This window comes from Anomalospiza imberbis, chromosome Z (genome assembly GCF_031753505.1).
Source record: "Anomalospiza imberbis isolate Cuckoo-Finch-1a 21T00152 chromosome Z, ASM3175350v1, whole genome shotgun sequence".
Taxonomy (NCBI): Eukaryota; Metazoa; Chordata; class Aves; order Passeriformes; family Viduidae; genus Anomalospiza; species Anomalospiza imberbis.
Genome location: NC_089721.1, coordinates 43,018,199 through 43,040,361, shown reverse-complemented (window position 1 = coordinate 43,040,361; position 22,163 = coordinate 43,018,199). Strand labels below are relative to the sequence as shown.

General features: G+C 38.7%; 1 protein-coding gene across 2 annotated transcripts in view; it reads right to left on the bottom strand.

Moving 5' to 3' along the window:
- Positions 1-22,163, bottom strand: part of RORB (RAR related orphan receptor B) — a 131,938-nt gene that overhangs the window by 29,919 nt on the left and 79,856 nt on the right. For both annotated transcript variants that reach the window (XM_068177425.1, XM_068177424.1), the window contains exons 2-3: positions 4,692-4,777; positions 272-413 (exon numbers count right to left, since the gene is read on the bottom strand). In XM_068177425.1, the coding sequence (XP_068033526.1) occupies positions 272-413; positions 4,692-4,777 (228 nt within the window). The remainder of the gene's footprint in view (positions 1-271; positions 414-4,691; positions 4,778-22,163) is intronic.

Genomic DNA, 22,163 nt, shown 5'->3' with positions numbered 1-22,163 from the left:
TTGTGCTTTTGATTAGAATAACATATTTCACTTCTCACTCCCTCTGCTCTAAACTAATACTGCTCTCCATTTTGTGATTTTCCCCACCCCACTACATGAAAATAGCCTTCTTTGTTAACTGGATGGCAAAGATCGTCTCACAGCACACACATTACAAAGCACGGAGCTTCTCTTCCCTCTTTTTGCAGAAATCTACAGGGAGTTTAAGTAAGTCAGCAGTGAAGAAAAGTTTCAAAGGGCTTAGATGTGAAGCACAGATTTGACTCCTTACCATCTCGAGACATTCCCAGGGCAAGACATTTCTGCAGTCGGCAGTGTTGGCAACGATTTCTGTTGGTTCTGTCAATTAAACAGTTTCTCTGTCTTGGACAGGAATAGGATGCATTGTTCTGCTGACTCCTCCGAAAGAATCCCTTGGGGCAAGAGAGCAGGAAAAACCAAGTATTACCCTGAGTGTATTTATGTGCGTGAGCATGCATGCAGACAGACACATACACACAGAGAAGAATGCAAAAAAGTACAGCACACCCCTATTTAGTGCACTGCTACTTCTGCTGTGGCTCTGCAGATATGTTGGTATTGTATTAAAGAACATTTAATTATAAGGAGAACTGTGTATTATTCTGTAAAGAATATAATTCTGCTTTGTTAAAACTGAAATTATGTTACAGAATTCATTTTTATTGTGCAATAATGACCCTGTATCATCTAATACTTGCTCCTAATAGAAGAAAAACTTGTCAGCATTTGTAAGAGATGACTTCAAAGTACTTGTTTTGACATTTCTCCCTTTAATGAAGAGACTAACTGTAACTGTAGAGGTAACTGTTACTGGGTACGCATAGCATGAGAAGCTGAAGTCTGCTGTTCACTTTAACTTGGCAAATGTTGATCTGATCTGGAGAGGCATATGATTCAGGAGTGAAGTAATTAAAATTCAGTCTTCACAAAAGCACTAGGATATAATGACTGTATCAAGTAAAGCCAACACACAAAGGAGAAAGCAACACCTTTAGGTACTACCATGACAAAGTAATGGCATTTTCCATGGGCTGTTTGTCTAGAGATCTGAGGGCTAGAGGGGAAGTATACACACCTAGATCCGTATGAGCTTCCAGCTGCTATGAGGTGGTGCCAAGAGTGGCACCAAAATTTACTGTTTTGGTAGAAGGGACATGAAGCAGCTGAGGTGACAAGAGGAATGCAACCAGGGGGTGAAGAGAAACAAAAATAAATAGATCTATACCAAATAAATTAAAAAAAAAAAAAGGTCAGGAGTATCTGCATGTCCAGAGGAAAAAAAAAAAAAGTAGAGAACTCCCCTAACCAGTTTGGCAACTTTAAATGCAAGCAGCTGCAGTTTGTGGTGGGAAAGCTGAAGGATAGCCTGGCCACTGGCTATGAGTAGTAAACCAGCAGAAATATCATTATTGCAGTTACACCAGTCACCAGAAGTGACCCCAAAGTGCTTGTGCCCTTCTGGGGTGGCTTGCAAACACCTTGGAATGAAGCCAGAAAGCAACACCTGACTTCATCAGGAAAATGATAAAAAAATCAGGAAAAAAACAGTGTATCTCTGCATAGGCTGATGGATGTTAATACTGAGCAATGGACAAAGTCACAAGGCGACAGTGCTACAGGCCTCAGCTCACTTGCTACAGTTTATACATGAATTGTCACTCAGGTCCCGGCGAGCTGAATGAGGGTGGTGTGGGGTGTCAGTAACAGTGACTGGCATGGTGTTGCACCAAAGACACTGCCAGTGCTAGTTCTTGAAATCAAGCATACAGACCCATTTGAACTGGGTCGAGCTTGTTCTATCAGTGATTACAGTGTATCTAAAATATAAATTAAATTTTATTATTCATACTTTCCAGAAAATAGATGTCCTTTGGGGGAACTCTCAGAAAAATTCTGGTGGAATCTTAACCGATCTTAGCTGACCAAAATTTTCCTGATATGGTAGAGCTGCCTTTAATTTAAGACTAAATGGATGCTAATTGCAGATGTCCTTGCTGAACTTTATAGCCAATCGTGGTTTTGACTTGTGAAGGGTTTTCTGTTTTCACTTTTAGATTTTAGCAGAATCTATGGGTTTCAGAGAAAAAATTAATTCAGTAATGTTAAAAAACCACACTCAACCATTTAGCATTGACAGTGCTTTCTCCTACAGTACTTTTTGTTCCCTTTTAGGTTGATCTCATCTCAGAGGAATTTGTTTCATCTTTGCCCTCCTTAGGAAAAAAGGACCATATTATTATGTATCGAGGGTTACATAAGAGGATTAATTTACAGCAGGTAATTAATTTTTCTGAGGAGAATTTTATGTTTTCATTCTCCTGCATCTAAATGATCTAAGTGTAGTCTTATAAAATAGATATAATCCTTTCATTTTATATTTATGGTATTTTTATATAGATTTGGCTACATTGTTGGAATAATTCCATTTTGTATGAAGGAAGATGTATTTCATAATTGAGGAGCTAAAGAGTTAAAGACAGATTTCCCAGTACTTCCAACATGGACAACAAGTCTTTGAACAGATCACTTCATCCACCACCCACAACCAGTCTGAGAAAGGAAATCGCTGAACGAACTACTTTCTAATTCATGACAAAACACTGGTGGAAAGTGCTTTGCTTTGGGGTAAGGCACAAGAAATAATAAAAGGCTTCTTAGTGAAGAAGCAGCCGCAGAGATAGATGTGATGCAAACTTATCTCCAGGTTTCACCCTTTCTGTAAGAATAGTGTCAGACTTACTCAGTGGGTCTATCAAGTCCACTGCACATGCACATTCAGCATAAGGCAGACATGCATACAAACCAACAGCAGTATTTCAGATGACCCTTAAGCACTTAGAATACAGATCTGCTGCAGCATAGCTAATGTATCAACAATGAGTTAAAGGATTTTCTGCTCCTTGAAGTTTGCAGCACCGCCACTGGCACTGTAATTTTTGGATGCAGTATCCTGAAATGCTGTGGCTGCCTGGTGCCTGGTTCAACATCTGTGCATCTTTGTGGAGTGATTCCAACCCCCTTCTTCCACTCGTGGCCTCTATTCTTAATCATTTCAGGTTTCCAACAAACCGAGACAAAAAGAGCCAGAAATGACCAGTATGCAGAGTGAGTGAATAGCTATTTAAATGCTGGGCACTTAAATGGATAGCAGAGCTGCACTGCCAGAAACAGTGCTTACCTTAACAGGGAGCTCTGACAGGCTGGGATGCCTCCCAGTGGAACTGACATGAAAAACTGACACCTTTTTTTTTTGCACAGGCTCACAAAACAAGATTAGACTAATTGATCTGATACAGCAAAACTGGCACAAACCCAATAGGGTTAAAATTTATAAGTGGAAGAGAATCTCTATCTCAATAAGCAGTCTACTCACAGAGCACAGTGATATAATCTCCTCTTGAGGCACACACAAGGGCCAGCATTAACCCTAATTACTTCTACAGAAGACTATACCCCTAGACAGTCCGTGGGGTCTGAGTACTGGGGAGATGCTCTTTTTTTGCTTAAAGTAATTTCCTTCCGTAGCTTTTGTGCCAATTTTGAAATATCAGATCAATTAGTTTAACCCTGTTTCTTGTGTTCGTCATTAGAAGATGCTTATTTCTAGACCAGTGCCACAGTAAGACAAAGACACACTGCAAATTCTTCTGCTTCCAATTGCCAATGTTCCTGAAAATCTTTACCAGTATATTGTTTCTCAATGTACTGGCAATAAAGAATTTCTTTTGCAAATGGGTGCACTCAAATTTTCAGAAATTCAGCTGTTTTAATACTTTGTAAAGCATTAGGTACAGACTTGTGATTTCACATGGCAAATAGGCACCCATTTTCAAACATCCTAGTTTGTGTGTCTCCACGTACAAGAAATCAGAAATGCTGCCTCTCTATCTTTGCAATTTCCCATTTACAATTAAAATGGAAATACCAATATGTAGTATGAAACTCTGGTTTGTCATGAGTAATAATGTAATTCCTTAGATAATAAAATCACTGACAATTTTTAAATTTGAAAATCGAAGCCTTTCTTCTCTTTGCTTGGGTCTGATTTGTGTTATTTGAACTAATGCCTGAAATAGTATGTTGATATGTCTAAACAGCAAGTCTAAGCATTTCCCCCTCTCCACCCCTTTTTTTAACCTCCAATTCCCAGCAACTACTCCTGCATTAATGCCTTTAAGGAAGACAAAGAATCCTTTTACACTGCTCATAATGCAAGGCATTCTTTCCTTTTGTGATTACAATTTGGTCGGCAGATTGTGCAAAAGGAGATAAAAAGGACCCAAGTCACACCTGTAAGCTCTTAAAAAAGGCTGACCAGCAGTAATGTGCCAACTGTAATGCTACATGGGCTGTACAGGAAACAAGATAATAAATCTACCTCTTTCAAAGCTGATTTAAGGTAGAAGGTGTGACTTAGAGTTGCCAGCCTCTGTTGGTGTCAGCACTTACACTGCACCAGACGTAATTAATTCATGTTTCGAACAAGGAGGTAGCTCTAAAGACTAGTTGATAAAATGGAAAGCAACTAAGAAAATCAGGCATGAAATGCATCTTTATCATCAGCAGGCTTTACAGCCTTTGGCACCATTTGTTTGAAAGCTTGTAAGAGCGTATCATTAGCCTGAGGCTAATGCAAATGATGATGACTATGTTGTATTAAGATCTCATACCTTGCAGCCTTCACATGTGATGACTCCATAGTGTATTCCAGAGGATTTATCACCACAAATTTTGCATGGTATCACTTCAATTTGTGCTGAAAGAGAAAACAAGACAGATATTTTGGGTATATAATTGTATTTAATTACTTTTTTTCTCAAAATGAGATCTTTAGAAATAGAGAGTAGATAACCAGTTGAACCCCAACAACATAAAAATACTTTGTATTGTATGTCTGTTTCTCAGTGCTTTCATTTGGCAAACATTTAAAAATGTCTCACAATTAGTAAGTTTCTTCTCATATTCCTTTTTTAAAGTTTGTTTTTTTACTGGTTAATTTTATAATTATTACTGCTAATGACAGTCATTAGGGGTCCTAAACAATAATCTGGATTCTCCTTTCCTGCATACTTCAAATATTTGTGACTTTCCATTTTTGAGGTAGAAATACAGGCTGTATTTTGATGCCCTTTTTAAAGCAAAGTAGAGATTATGAAGTTTTCACTTTCTTCTAATTACATTCAAGACATGAAAATACTAATATCTGTGTCAGAGACAGGCTGGTAAAAGCTTGCTTAATCTTCCTCTCTTCAAACCGCTTGTTCTAACACTGGGTCACCGGCAGGCAAGGCCCACAGATGGAGTTTAGGTAGCCAGTGGCTAGGTACTGGGAGAGTCAGGTACAGTCTGAAAAATGTTTAAATATGGATGTGCTTCAGATCCTTTAATAAACATAATGGTCATTTGATTCTGAGAAGGCAAACATATTTCATTATCTTTCAAATTTTTTTTTCACAACTGTTTGATTCTCTCAATTTCTTTGAATCCTGTGTCTTTCTTTTGATAATGCTGTAAGAGCACATACTTAGACATGTAAGGAAAAACTGTGCCTTTATTTAAGTCAGATGAATTGAGAAGAAATGTTAAACTTGTTTTCTCTCTAGTTCATTTGTTCTTCTGTGTAGGATGCATGCTTCCCTGCTATTCTCCTCCTACTTGGAAGCAGCATCACATTTGCAGAGTACTCCTGGCAGATATTGTCTCTCCATGCTCAGGGCAGGAACAGCAGCAGTTCTCTGCAACTCAAATCACGCATCAAATCCTTGAGTAGAAAAGTTTTTAGTAGAGCTAGTCCAAGCACAAGGATAGGTAACTGTCAGTACTTTCAATAAGACACATGCAACTCTAAAATGGATTGAGACAGGGAAACAAGATTATTGTCCAGATGCTAATACTAAAAAGAGCATCCCATTTCAAACTTGTGGGCTGCTGAAAAGATTAAAAAAACTGGAAAAAAAACCCCATGCTTAAAAATGACTGCACATTGTAAGCTAAGCACTAAATATGCTTGCACAGTGAATACTGTGAAAATATAATCATATAGCCTGGATTATGCCCTGTTTCTACTTATGATTATAATTTGTCTCTTTTAGCAGAAGCCAGAAGTTTCCTTCCTACCACTTCCTTCCTCCCACCACCTTGTAGCTAAACAACCAAAAATCAGTACCGTGTCCCAGCGAGCCACCACCACATTTCTCACTGAAAGGTGCATTGCATACCCTACTCCTTTATCCTCCTATCTAGGGTAGAGGCTTATAGGGTAAACTGCACAGGGTGAAAGCCTAGCAGGCCCTCTACTTTGGAAAGTCAATTAACTATTCCCTTGGGACAGCATATTCCAAGGGACCGAGGCAAGAGGAACTTATATGGATGGCTGAAGAGACTTTAGCTCCCCACTGTGAGCTCATTTTCCTGACATACTCTTTCTGATCTAGCATAACTTTAGGCTCCGCAAGCAATTAATTTTAAAACTGCTTCTAGTCCATGCTGTACAGAGGGAACTCCTTAAGAGAGAAGCACATGCAGTTCTTTGGAAATTTTTCCAGGATGATCCTGCTCAAAAATTCCTATGCCTTATGCCCACTGGGATTAAAAAAAACAGTTAAACACATGCCTCCAGGCACTGCTGTTTGTGAGGCTACTTTGAGTAACTGCTCATAGGTCTGCTTGAGAGTCATGCAGATGGAGAAAGTCTCAGCTCTGGGACCATGTGCTGCTTTATGTTTCATTGACATATGTCAATGTCAAAGGCAGGAACTACAATGAGAATAGAAAGAAATCTGCAGGAAAAGAGAAAAAATTCCCACAAAAATATCAAGGTACTTTTAATGTGACTTGCATATACTATTTGTAACTCTGATAGGAACAGAGAGAGAAGAATTGATCCTATGACACTGATTGCATTTAGCACAGTACTTTTTACTGTAAGCAAACAATAATTTCATGCATGAGTCTCAATTATAAACTCTACATTTTTGGTATTTGTGGATCAAGTCCCTAAATGCTAAGGCTTTGTGTTTCAATTAATATGTAAAAAATATTTTAGAGTCATGACTCTTCAGTTAATTCAAACATTTATTTGAAAATAACCATTCTATAAATTAGTAAATGCAGGTTTGTCTAGGAAAATGCTATTATTTTTTCTTAAGAGAACTCACAGATAAAATATCCTTAGGACACAGAAAGCATTTGAATAAGTTTGGAAAAGTGTATTTTGCTACTGTCCCCGAATTTTTTTTCATAGAACAGAAGAACAATTTCAGTATTCCTAACAGAAATCTTGATTGTACAGATAAAAAAATAAACCACTGTATTCCCAGAAGGGTCTTGAGACATTGTTATGAACATAGAGCACTTTTGCAGATATAATCACAGGTCACAGATTGCAGAATATTCTGAGTTGAAAGGGACACACAAGAATCCTCAAGTTCAACTCTTAAATGAGTGGCCTGTATGGGGATTGAACACACTGCCTTGGTATTAGTAGCTGACACAGGGTACTACACTTTTTTGCACATTCTGGTTTTTTTGTCCACCTATGATCTTATGTTATTTTTCTTACTCCCTTCACCTATTAAACCAACAAACAGGTCACGGAGCTGTATATCTGACTCTCTTTACAGCTATTATAAAATAAGCAGCTTTCTTCTGAGCTCCTTAAAAATATAAAATGCATTGACCAAGTGCCACTTCCTAAATATGGAGGGCAAAAATTGAATGAACAAACAATAGTGGAGTGGCCACAATGATAACTTTTACCAGCACAGGAACAAAACTTATATTGGGAGAAATCCCAATGTAGTAAACATAAGGAAGGAATTAGAGCAAAACTAATTAGCTCCTCTTCAAAAGTCTTCCCACTTACTTGTCTTCTTGCCCATTTGTACTCTGATACTATGAGCAAGAAGCTCCTGCCTCTTTTCACACAAGCCTCAATCTGAGCCCACTTGTCCAATATTTCAGTAAGCACATTGAGATGTACCACTCAATAAAAGCCTGCAAAACCATTATCACCCTAATGTCTAAGAAAACATTTATAATGTTTGGATATATGCTGCACAGTGATTGCCCCCTACCACCAGCTGTAGCATCCTTCCTCAGTACCAGAGGGTCATATCTCTGCAGTATTCATATCTTACTTCACACTTAAGTTGAAAGTTCTTTAGGATAGGAAACTACCTCCAGTTTTATGGGATAGTCTAAAAATTGTAATGCCACAATGGAAATTAATTAATTCTACATGATTAGTAATTCTAATCCACAGATGATGGGATAACAACCTGGAATCTAATTCATTCTTTCATGAAAACAGAAAGTAGGGTGGAATTCTATCAAGGAAGCAAATCCAAAATTGTCTCAAATATTTGAAATGAACACTTACATATAAAAAATTGGCAATTAGAAACATCTTCAAACAAAATAACAGCTCAAATGCAATGCAAGAAAAATCAAAAGTACACTGAGCTGCTGATTTTTTTTTCACCAATAGAATGAATATTTTTTTTCACCAACACATGGACACTAAAATCCTAAAGGCAGTAAAATAATCAGGTTTAAAAAGTTGTTATATGGGTGAAATTAGGAATGAATCTCTAATGGGAGACAGTTTTCTGAATTCCTCTTGAAAGGAAGGTAAGAGTCAACAGGGCAGCTAATGTGTCAGGTGTGTATTGGTGGGGATTGTCACTCACATGCATATGATGCCTAACAGAGAAAAACAAAGCTCACATTTTATATAATTTTGGTTTAAAATCTGAGAACTTCACTTGGGAAAGACAGAATCATAATCTCACAGACCTGTAGCTTTGGTTTAAGGGTTAATAAAAATTTGAGGTTTCAGTATTTACTTCTTGATGAAAACATGATAATTAAGCATGCCAGGCAAAAACTTTGAAAAGCAAGTCCTTTCTCTGATTTGTAGATCCAGGAAAGATTGCACTTGGGAGCATCAAGGCTAATCAGAGAACTGACAGTGAAAAAAAACAAGCTGCTTCACCTTTCAAGAATTCCCATCATCCTTTTGTTGGAGTTCCTTGAAAATTGCTAGTAGATTGGCCTAGTTCACTTTCATGTTTCTATTCCTAACTGATTTCAAATTAAGTACATTCAGCATTTTTATCTACTTGCCAACTCTGCCTTTTTTATCCTGACCTCTGTGAGCAGGAAATGCTTTTTTCCTTGCATGTAACTGTCAGTATAAGTTTCCATGGTAAGTTAGGCTGGCAATGAGATCTTGGCATCCCCTTTGCTACTGGAATAGATGCTCTCTAGCTTCTCAGAAAGACGTCAAGTGGTTTGCATTTAATAATCTGAAAATATACAGCTGAGGATACTACTTATGTTTAGAGACTCTATCATACCTCATGCAGAGAGACCTATATAGTTAGTAATATCTCAGCAAGTTAATTAATTCCAGATAATGTTAATTAATGTCTGTAGATACATTAGGTGTCAATCATAACCCAAAAGAGCCATAAGAGTAAACCTATATTGTGCAGTTAACCCAGAAAAGTAATGTTTTCATAAAATCTTAGCACTTTTGGAAAGAGACACATTAAACTCTGACTGTGGCTCTGGCCCCTGGATTTGTTACAGCAACAGAGACTCTGCAAAACTGATGGTTCTCTAATAAACCAGTCCTACATCTCATAAGCACAGATATGCAAATCTCAAGAAGCAGCAGTTCTTGTATATTTCTGTGTCTCACTGGGCAGAGATATTAGATGTCATCTGTACATAAGACATAAAAAAGTGTCTTGAGTATCAAGGTAAACAATAGCCCTAGGATTTGGATATTGAAAAATCTGACAGATCATTGCTCAAAATAGAAATTGGGTACATTAATGCAGAAAAAGGTTTTTCCCATAATTGTATGCAATTGTCATGTCCGATTTCTTTCACTGCCTCACACTCCTAGCTGAAGTTCTTTTAGTTTATAATCAATATCACTTGGAAGGTTATTTGGTTTTCTTTCCCCCCTTCCTCTTTCAAGATTTTCCAGTGGGGAAAAAAAATGAACAAAAAAACCGCAAAACAACACGCAACCCAACCCAACCCAACTCACACTGAATTGTATACCAGCTCTCCTTACAGATCAACTCTGGCTGTTGCATGCCTTCTCCAAATGTTGTGGTTTGGGTTTATTTAGTCAGGTGTTATATTAATGTTAGTTAGGCTTGTTCCTTGAACTCTCCCATTTTTCCCTCACAGTGGTTTGCTCCAAGTTGTTTACCCCGAGAGTTCCCGCCACTTGGATCCCCAGGTACCTGTCACTCTTCTCACGTCTCCCTGTTTTCTCCTTATTTGGTCCCATCAGTCAGGGTTTGTTCACTCCCCGTGGGTTGTCAGTCCTGTCTCTCGTGTGTCCCCATTGGGCGATACAGGTTCACACCCCTGTCCGCACATTGCCTATTTAATCTGCTGCCAGCCTTTGTTTCTCTGGCATTTGTCGCTGCACCCATCCCGAGAGCGCTTTGTTCGTGCCCGAAAGCACTCTGTTCCTGCCCCGCCTGGGGGAATAAAGACTCTTTGGGCTCACATACAAGTGTCCTTCTCTCGTCTCTTCATCTCCTCTCAGCGTGTGAAGCTACCACAGCTGCGTAACCCACGCCGCAGCACTCGGCACTGCCAGGGTGGCAGGCGCCGTTCCCCTGGAGTGCCCACACACGTGAGGCCACCCGGCCTCACACGGGCAGTGCTGCCCGGTGCATCTCCACTGCTGGAGGTCGTGGCAGGTAGCTGCCACGTCCAAAGACTACTGAAAAAGAATATTTTAAAACCTAAAGTTCTTTTAATGGCAAGTTTTTATGTAGTTATTCTGTGCATCCTTATTGTGTGCATTTAAAATCTATTAAAACAAAAGAGCAAACCATATAAATATATGTGATAATGTCTGTAGAGTGACAAAAAAGTTGTAAAATTATGTGCTGCATATTAGCCATATGAAGAAATATGCTTATATCTGCACTGTAAATTCATACTTTGGAAGATGTCTTCCTGAGTTCCATGGCAATAGTAACATATACTGAACATTGTCAAATGGTTTGAAATAGCTGAATATGAGTTCAAATTATTACAGCTGCTCCACAGCTAAAGATAATTGAAAACTGTTCATATTCTCTCATCTTTTTGTATCTTATTGCTACACAGTAATTTTGGAACAAGTCTGGAAAGAATGGTATACTTGACTTTATATTCAGCAGAGAAGATGAAATTATAAGAAGAAAAAATGAGCACAGTACCACAACCTTAACTGCTAATAAGCACTGAAGTAAGAAAAAATGTTTTGTTCAAATACAGTTTCTTTCCTTTCCTAAGTGTAATAAGTACAGTGGATGTAGCACTATAATTTAACAGTTTATGAATACCAGAAAGTTGATACATTGGTGATGATCCAGGGTTACAGATGAGATTTTCAGATAAATTTAATACCTTTTATTAGAGCAAGAGATACATTCTTTTTAAAAGAAAGGCTGTTATACCCTTAGAATTTTATCATAACTTAGATAGGAGCAAAGGACTTCAAGCTTCTGCAAGACTGGATGTTTCTCTGTGAAGCAAATGTAGTTGTGAGAAAAAAAAAACACCAAAAAAACCAAAAAAAACAAAAAAAAAAAAAAAAAAACAAAACAAAAACCCACCAAGTTTAAGACTGGTGGTATAATGTTGGAGATAACGATACAGTTTGGATCACAAGATTTTTTATTTTCTGCAGACCTGATTATTTCAATTAATTAAAATAATTTGTAATTTTGTAAAAATTTTGTAAATTTGTAAATTAACAAAAAGCCTGGATTTTCACTGGGTTATTGGAAGATTGGTGATGCAATTTCCTGGACTCCAGAAAAATACTGTATGCTTTGTTGCCACGAATGTCAGCCCAGCACTTAGTGAAACACTGAGAGATTAGGAATCTTACAAAGGTACAAAAATTGCTACCTATAAGCTTGTTTGTTTCTTTAATTTGGATAAAACAGAATGGCTGAAATACATAACAAGCACAAGTGTTCAGGGCTTTCCCAGATTTTTTGGAATGGTTCACAGCAAGGATGACAGCAGAAGAGAAGCAGAACTGCCTGTATCCTCTGCTGGGCAGTGATACAAAGTACAGCCCATTGTCCAGATCCAAAAGACAGAACTCAGGTACCTTGTCAGAATCTATGGCTCAAAATGTGATCCCTGAAAGTCTGCACTCATCAAAGTCAGAAAGTGCCAAAGGATCAGTAAACTCTGATGGCTGACCTAGCACTCTGTAAATCTGTACAGAAGCATTTTCATTGCCTCTCAATGTGAACTTCTCTGTATTAATCATTGAACTCTTTCCCCCAGTAAATTAAATTAATGGAAATTATGTGTGTAACTTCAAAGGATAGTACTCCAGTAACACAATTCATTATGCAACACAAACATGTTGCCAAACTGATGATTTGGGCTCCATGTGTGAGTTAAAGTTATTTAGCTATATGATCAAGGCCTTATCCTGGGCCTTCTAAAGAGCCCAGAAACTCGCCCTATTCATAGGGAAAGATTTAAGTGTATAATATATCCTGAATTATTACGGTACAGTTTCTGTTTCCCTCAAAGACACAAGCAATGGTTCCGCTGATACTGCACACTTTCCCTAAAGAGATTATTCTGCTAATCCCAAATATTATACTACCCAAGCTATCCTATATTTGACTTCATCAGATCCAATGTTCTGCAAATAATCTCTCGCAGCTTTAGCTAGTGTTTATATAAGCTGGACAAGATGACTGAGTAGTGGTGACCATGTCTTCTATGCAACACTCTAAAACAGTGAAAGTGCACTCGGCTGAAAAATAGCAGCCTATACAGAAAATACATAGAATATGCAAAGTTATTTCCTATGAGAATTATACTTAGTATTTACTCTGCTAAACTGTTCATCATAATTTCACTTAAAATATTTTATAATATATCAGGCATTTAGCAGGACATATTATCTTCCCTCCTTACTTCTCCTTACTCAGAAAGCTACTCAGAGTGTGCTGGGTATTTCTGACCTATTGTTTCCTGAATGCAACAATCCACGTCTGCATTCTTTTCCCTTCTGAATAAATGGACTAATGAACTCTGCAAAAGAAGAGTTCAGATACGATGATAAATACTTACAGTCCATTTTGCATGTCAAAGCTGGCTGAAATGGTCATACAGTAGTAAGGACCTTAAAGTTAATTCTTTGTATTAGATATGCACAGATCTCTGCTGTACAGTTACAAAGCTGAGCAACACAGAGGAAGGTGCTGCAGGAACATGCGGTGAAGACCTGTTTTCCAGGCTGTGGGATCACACGCAACCTTATATTTCCTCACACCCAGCCAAGTTCTTGCACCCTCTTCTCCAGCTTTTTACTACCGGACTGCAGTTGCAGCACAATGACAATCTTTGCATCCCTCCTCTCCTCCCCCCTTTATCTGCCCAGACTCATTAGAATGTCCACAAATTCCTACCCTTTCAGTAACACTTAAACCTGGAAGTCTACACACAAAATCTTCAAGGGAAATGAGGACTGTTGCACTGTTAGATTAGAGCACTGCAGCAAAATAGGGTCTAACTTGCATTATATGGGACTTTGTGTGGCTGCCATCACAGTCAAAGGAACAATTTCCAATCCACTTTTGTGTATCACTTTTCTTGCAATACCTTACTTTAGACAAAAAATAACTCCTACAAGGCAAAATTATGAGAGACACAAGCAATAAAAAATAAATAATAGTGATTTCTACCTGAAATGACTCTGAAGTCATTCTGATGTTGCCCTCCTAAAACTTTCTGAACTTCATATCTTCTCATATTTTTGATTATCACTATGGATTTTCACTTTTGCACATTCCTATTTAAATCTTTGCTCCATCTTTTGAAAAGCATTTAAATCAGCTGGAGATATTCTTGGATTTGCATCTGTTGCTGTTTGAAAAAATGTACTTACCAGCTGTCTACTTACCAATTTAATCTGCCATCTTTTAAAGACAGTAGGAAGAATTAATCTTAGTAAAACTCCAAGTACAGTTGTCTCAAGGGTGGACTTGTACAACATGTTTAATATCTCCCTCTTTCTTTTTCACTGTTATGTCCCATAATGTTACGGAAGTGAAGAATAAAAATATTTCAACTCACCAATTTCATTAGGTTTTATATTGGTTTGATTATCACACATTTTGTTGTAAATAAGTAAGACTTCCAGGAGTAGAATAGCAGTCTTCCTACTAGCCTACTTACTCAGAGTTACACCTGTGCTGTTGCAGAAGTGGAGTCTTAACAGACTGCATTAACAAGATTAAATGGAAGAAGTAATAAGGCACAGACTGTTCCATGTCATTAAAGAAGGGAAGAAGACTGCTGGAGACACTAAGTAATGAAAAAATATTTTCTTTTGACACTCTATTAATGTATGCATTTCCTATTTAATTCAAATTATTTTTCCCCTGGAAATTCTGAATAAATCTCAGCTTTCGTCATTGGTTTTTGTTTCTAATATATATAAAGACATGGAGGATTAGAATGGCAGATGTAAGATGCCAAATGATTATAGATAAGATCCCCATGCTGTGAAATGTCATGACACTACATCTTGCCTACTGTCAACCAGAGTTAAAAAGTAAGTTTTCTTCCAGTGTTTTTAGATGCCATGTGACAGACCTGTCTGAATTGCCCTTCTTGAATCCCAGCAGCCCTTAGGTTGTAGAGAAAAGGAGAACTTAGGGGTAAGCTCTCAGCATGAATCGCTAACAGAGCAGCTCAGAGCCAGGAACTACTACATTTTTTCCTCCTAGCCTTCTACAATGGCTAGAATTGTATCCCGTTTCATAGGTTATACATACAAAGACATGCAGTGGCTGTTATGCACCAAATGTGGTGCAGCTGAGCTGAACACAAAATAAGATTTACACAGGCTTTCTGTCAAGAATAAAACAAAGCAAAACAGTACGTAAGAAGAGAGCACTTCTACAAGACAGCTAATACATTCATTACATGCACTGCCTGCTACTAATTCACTTTTCCCTTTTGAGTCTTTGTGGACTTCCTGTGCTTTGAAAGAACAACTCTCACTTCTCTGTTATATATTCCCAGGCTTTTCTGTGGCAGTGTTACCCCACATGCAGGTAACTTTTCCTTTTTAATCCACATTACCCTAACCTTTTGCATAAATAAGTTGTTGGAGTAAGGGATGATTCAGATCCTAACAGTTCTTTCTTGCTAACCCCACATATCAATTTCATTGTAATTCATGTCAAAGATAAAACAGAGATAACTTAATTTTCAAGATTCAGTTAGCCTGATACATACAGAAGACTGTTAATCATACATACTACTGGGAAAAAAAATGTTAAAAATTGCCATTTCACCCATCTTTGCTTTGAATGCTTGCTTGGTTTAGATAAAACAACTGAGAGATTTTCAAATAAAGAAACCAATGCAAGAGAAAATATTAAGAGAGAGTTCTGAAGTTTATGAAAATAAGAAGAATTATTGGAAATTGGGGAAAGTACAGAAAACAAGGAAATACATGAGCTGGGAATAGGCAGGCTTAAAAAATATTTTCCCAGTAATACAGAAAACATTATTTGAAGGATATATTTCATGGCTGTTCCTAGAACTAGTCACATATAGTCACACACGTGTTGCTCTGTGTTTATAATCTTAAATACAGTCTCCAACTCTTGGCATGTGGCATTTTGATGAATAAACATTTTCTAGCTTGGTAAAAAACAGTTCACTCTCTATTATTTCATTAATTGAAGCCCTTTGATGTTATGGCGCATAACTTTTCCTGACTGGGTAAATAATTGGTGTAATTTTTCCTTCTGTTGCAACAGTGTTTCATTCTGCTGAAGTACTGATTGCCTAAGAAGATCTTTAAGTCTCACTGTTTCATAAAATATTAGAGTTTCCCATTCGACACACCACTTTCCTCTCAGATAAAAAAACATGGATCAAAGAAATGGCCAAAAGAAATCAACAATATTTAAGAGGGTTTTCCCCCCCTCTTTTCCCTCTGTAATTTGTGTAACTGAAAATTAGTTCTGCATGAGTCAGAAAGAAACCATAGATTGCTGCCAAATACTGTGTATCCTTCTGATGCCTGATTTAGTATCAAACTGGTACTGAGCAATGACTCCAGACACACCAGCTTTCAAATGCAGAACTGCCATTGACTGGCGGCCTAATAAATCCCACTGTATGCTTTGCTGGATATGCTCTGCCTCTACAGGGATCAGGGTGTAATGACTTCAAGAGCACAATGAACTGCATCCAACACTGTGAAAACAGGACGTTCTTGTAAAATAAGCCACCACAACAGGAAGAAAAGCACAGATGGCAAATAGGGAGGCATTAATACCAGACCTAAATGGATGGGAAGGTTTGGAATTAGCACATTGGACAAATTCCACTGTGCAGACTGTGGGAAGAGTGCAGATGGCAACAACAGCAAGATGCCAGGCCTGGTGAGGCAGATCAGGGTAACCTATCCAGACAAAAATTCCCACCATGGCAAACTGAGAAAGGAAACAGCTGCTTACACACATGCCATTCCAAGTTGTGGGAACAGCATCTATGCCTCATGGATAGTGGGGACCTGGAAAAGAGGGGTACCTCCAGAAGAACACTTTGGGACCCCCAGCACTGAGCACAACAGTGTGAAGAACAAGCAGGATGCCAGAGGAATCCACACGGTGGTATCTCTAGCTGAATTTCTCACTCTGTCTTCCCCCTCTTCCTGCTATTCCTATTTCTGTCTTCACCTCACACTAACAATTAAATAAAATCTGTACTATTTATTTTGGTCTTGTTTGCACCTTAATTCAGGCAGAGGCATCTCTTAACAACTGGATGCTAACACAGAGCAGGCAGAACTTGGATACAGAAATCTATGCAATATTTACTTTTTGAAATGAGACCTGAGTTCAAGAAGAAAATGGAAGTATCTTAACTCTTACAGAAATATAATGATACCATGTAATTTTCAGTTTGTATTTCTAGAATTGTACCCCACTGACTCTCATCTGGAAAAAACTCTATGTTGAAAAATTATTACAAGAGCCAAACAAATACAAAATGAATACTCCACTCATCTACAGCACAGGTTACAGCACGCTCTGAAATTCATAGATTATAAGCTCCCTTTTGATCATGAACCTGTCCTATAAGCTGGCCTAGTAGGCTGAACCAAGAGACAATCTCAATAAAAGGCATGACCATGCACCTAGCAATCTTTTTAACTGTTTGAACACAAAGAGATCATAGAATCATAGAATAGTTTGGGTTGGAAGGGATCTTCAAAGGTCATCTAGTTCCAGCCTTCCTGCAACGAGCATAGTAAAGTCGTATTTGCACATTCATGACAAAATATTGCCTGATTCTGTTCAAAAGGAAAGAGATTTCTTTTTTTAGATGATAAATATTTTTGAGTTAAGGGGTTATAGAGAAATGGGGTGGAGTTTCTAGCACTGTTTAGTTCTGTACCACCCATATCGTGGTGGGGACATGGTTTCAGGAGGGAGCCAGGGCCAGCAGTGGCAGTTGCCATCTTTTCACGGGCTCAAGGAAGGAGGTATGCAAGTTTTGGGATCAGCCTTGCACAGCCAGCCCCTCTCTGCCACAGTCTTTTCTCCATTCCTCTGACTTGCATCTTTTCTGGTTTGGTGCTACAAGACACAGAAGAAAGCAGCAGCAGCGGCTGAGCTGCAGCCACAGCAACCACAGCTGCAACCAGAACTGCTGAGTCTCCACTCCTGCTCACACAGAGTCTGCTCCAGTAGAAGGGTCCCCTGACCTGCTTCAGAGCCCTCTTAGGTCCCACCAGGTTTTGTCTTGTCCCTTTTCTTCAAGTGTTTTTGTGCTAGGGGTGGGAAGTTGAGCTGTGACTCTCCCTGACATTATACTGCCTTTGTTTTCCCAAAAACCATGTGGCATAGCACAGGACCGCGTTGGGCACTGTCTTTGGGAAGTGTTTCTGTTTGTTCGTGATGAACACCCTTTTTTATGCAAAACACTCTTTTCTATGCTCTTTTATTAATATTTTTGTGGTTATTGTGATTTTTCACTGAAGTGTGACTCCAGTTTATAATATTTCCTCCACTGTCAGAAGAGGGTGGGACAAATGGAGTAGCTTGAGTGGGTTTAATTTTCCTGCTGTGTTTTAAACTAGCACATTAAGAAAGGAAGGAATTTGACACCACTGAACACTTTGTAATATAGCCTTATTCCTAAATGAGTTGATTCTCTCATCAGTCTAATTTACAGAGCAGTTAATAGCATTTTATAACATCCACAGTCACAGAATGAACTATGGAAATGAGGAATGTAAACAATTTATCCCAGTAATTTAGAAAGAAAATAAATTGTAGAAACTTTTGCACAGAAACTGATTATCAAAGTAGAGTAAAAAACTCCAACAAAACAAATAGCGTTCTCCTGAAAGACAAATATATTAAAATTCAAAAACTGACTGGGCATTACTTTTTTCTTGGTAAAAACTACAAATACTCAACAACATGGTCTGCTGATGCCACCCTGTGCAATTCTATAGCTCAGGGAGTCCTTCAGCTTCTTGTAGATAAAATCTGGTTTGGTTGATAGCTGAGGTAAAAATAATTTAGCTAAAGCAAAGAAAATCTGGCCATCACTTTAGAGATAATAAATGTGGAGAGCAGAATGGAGGTACAGTGGAATTCACTTCCACCTAGCAACCTTACTCTTGCAAAAAGCAGACACAAAATGCACCCTCTCTTGGTTCTGGTCAGATTGTTGTTTTTTTCAATAGACAAGAGGAGCCATGGGTAGGTCATGGAGGTTATTCTCTACCACCTCACGTTGTTGCTGGGGGAGGAGGAAAGGGAGTCTTGTCTGGGAAGTAGGGGTTCCTTCTGGCTGAGTGAGTGTGGCAGAAGGAGCAGTCAGGTAATGATGGCTCTAAGCTGGAGCATGCAACTGGGAAATGCTATTTCCAAGCACTCACGTGTGAATCCTTCGCCCATCCTATACACTTAGTTATTAATATTGATCTCATTGCTCTTTCCAGTAAATTGCTCTTATCCCTCTCTGCTCTGCACTGAGGCAACCTAACTCTAAGTATTGTGTGTACTTTTGGACATTAAGCTGTCAGAGAACATCCAAAGAAGGGCACAAGGATGGTGAAGAGAGAAACCTGGATGAGGAGCAGCTGAGGTGCCTTGGTTTGTTCAGGCTGGGAGGAAGCAGAGGGGCAGGCACTGATCTCTTCCCTCTTGTGGCCAGGGAGACGACTGAAGGAAACAGCATGAAGCTAAGTCAGACGATGTTTAGGTTAGATATAAGGAAAAGAGCACAGTATTGAATGGGTGTATATCCATATCATATCATACCAGCCTCTGGGAAAGCTGAACAAGACAATGGACTGCTAAAAAACCACACTGAAAGCAATGGGTTGGGGGGACTTTCACACACTGGGACCTTAATTTAGTGAAGGCCACCTGGTTAGCTACCACTAGAGACTCCACCAACTGAGCTGAGCTGGTCCTGCCCAATCAAAACTTTCACTGATCATAGATGGGATAAAGCGTGGTGCATCTGATGAATGTGTTAGGGGAGACAGTTTGGATTAGTCCTGCTTTAAGCTAAGGCAAACCCATCTGTGGAACTATTTTTGCTCAATGACTTGGCGCACTTGGTGTTTAATGCAGAGTGGGGATGGGGAAACACGATGTGTACCTGAAGGGAATTTGATTTTTAGGTGAGAGAAATCTGTAAGTTCACTTGTATAATATGTATATATATGTAATATATAATATAGCTGAATGGCATAACTGCCATGGACAGTGAGTATGAACTGCTCCAGATACACTGGTCATGAGCTCGTGATGCAGCTTGCAACCACCTGACAGCACACCAGCTCTCCTGCTCTGGAAGACATCTAGGACAGAGAACCCACAGCCATGGACTCAATGAACTCTACAGATATCTTTCAGTGACAGGTACTGACTATGGAAATTGTGCTTGTGGATATATCTCTATATATATGTATTTAGATGGAAGGTGTAGGATCAAGGTATGATATTGGTGGTACAGGATATGGGTTGGATAATGTCTTAGTTACGCTTAGGACAGGGTTAATCATTTGCAATAGCCAGGTAGGGCCATGGCTAGGATCCAGAAGTTATTCTGTACCACCTCAAGTCATTGCCAGGGGCAGGAGTAAGGAAGTCTCTTCTGGCGAGAATGTGTTCCTGCCAGTCAGGTAAATGGGGTAGATGGAGTGGTCCTGTAGCTCTGGTTCTAAGGCTGAGAGTGGTTGGGTAACATGCATTCTGAGCAACCATATGTGAATTGCTTCCCTTTTACATTTTGTTGTTATTATTGTTGCTGTTACTGTTAATTTTCTTACCACATTGCTGTTTCCAGTAAATTGTTCTTATCTCAATCTGTTATCTTTACTGTTTGTGCCTTCAATTCCCCTCTCCGTCCTGTAATGGGAGAGGGGGAAGAGTGTGTGGCACATACAGAGTCTCAATGGGAGCATTAAATTGGGGAGTACCATTCTTAAACCATGTCACACCCATAGATAGAACTCTTCAGCTGCTGTTCTTGGGAATTTTATCAAAAAGTATCCAGCTGTCTGGATAGGTGTCTGGGGAGTGAGAGAAATAAGAAAAAAAAAAAAGTGTATTTATCTGTGCACACGCAAGACTACTGGTTCAGAACCTCATTCATTATGGACTGATGCAGGGTTTCCAAAGTCAGTGAAGCTGTGCCAAACAATATTAATTATACTGACTGTGGGTCAGCTCCTTTTCTCATTTATTCTGATGTGACACAACAGTTGAAAAATAAAGTAGAGTGTTATAAAAAGGCTGTAAGTAATTGTATGATTCTCCTTCTGAAGGCTGGCTATGATATATCTCCCGTCTTAACTGCCAGAAGTGTAGAAAATTGAGCAGCAACTTCTAGATTGTGGCCCTGCACTATTATGAAGAAGGTGCTTCTATTCATTTATTTTAGGAAGTAGGCATTGTCCTTGGGGAATGTGATCAGATGACCCCCGCTCTGTCTTTTGCTTTGTATATTCTTCAGCCATGCAAGCTCTGATCAACCTTGCAAGTGCCCTTTTAGATGCTGGCCTTCCTCCTTTGCAGATACAGAACAGAAAGAAAAATCTTACTATATCCTGAAATCCTTATAATCTGTAAATCTAAGTCTCTACAGCCCTAGGGACATTTCAACAATGTGAGTCAAGTTCTATTCCACTTGCAAGCTAAAGATACAAAAATGGTGATGCTAATTTCTAGTTTAAAGAAAAATCAATAGAAACTTAAAAAGAATGCTAGTGCTTTAATCAGAGCTGCTATGTATGATAGAATATGGATGGCATAATATATATATGACTCCCCCAATCACAGCAAAAGGATCAGCAAAAGGTAACAGGATTTTCTGTCAGCTCTTTTTTATTCTATTTTATTTTTTCTGGTGAAAAGTGATCCCAGTAGACTGCATGAAGGGGAGCCGTGAATTAAAGAGAACATGCTCTAAAAGTCTATTAGTCCACTGCACAGTACATTTTACGTTAAAAGACTTCAGAAATTATAAGAGAGGACATACCTCTATGTACAGAAAATAAGTATCTTTGGACAACCTTATAGCATTGAGGTGACAGACTTCCTCTGTTGGTATGAGCTCTTAAGGTCTTTGAAAAACACTGAATGAGTGTTAAGAACCAGGTACAGAATATCACATATGTTAAAACTGGAAAAGAAATTACGAACATGTACGAAAAATCGTATCTTTGAACCACACTAGAATTGTTGAGCTAGTAATAGGGTGGTCTAATGACATATCCCCATTTCAACTTGCAAGATGTGTGACTTGCTTTGCCTGACACTTTGACCACAAAGTGACTGACCGCTCTTGATAAAAAAGTCTCTTCCCTATAAGGGAAGACACATGTCCCTGACACATATAAAGAGAAATTCACAGCTAAATACATTCAGGAGTAAATCAGGTATTTTAGACTCCTACAGTCCCGATTACAGTTTGTAATGGGCTATTGCCTGGGAAGCTATTGATTATTTATTTAGGTCAGGTTAGTTCTTCTAGTGGCCAATATGATTTGCTCCAATATTCACTGGTTGCCCAATTTATTGATATTT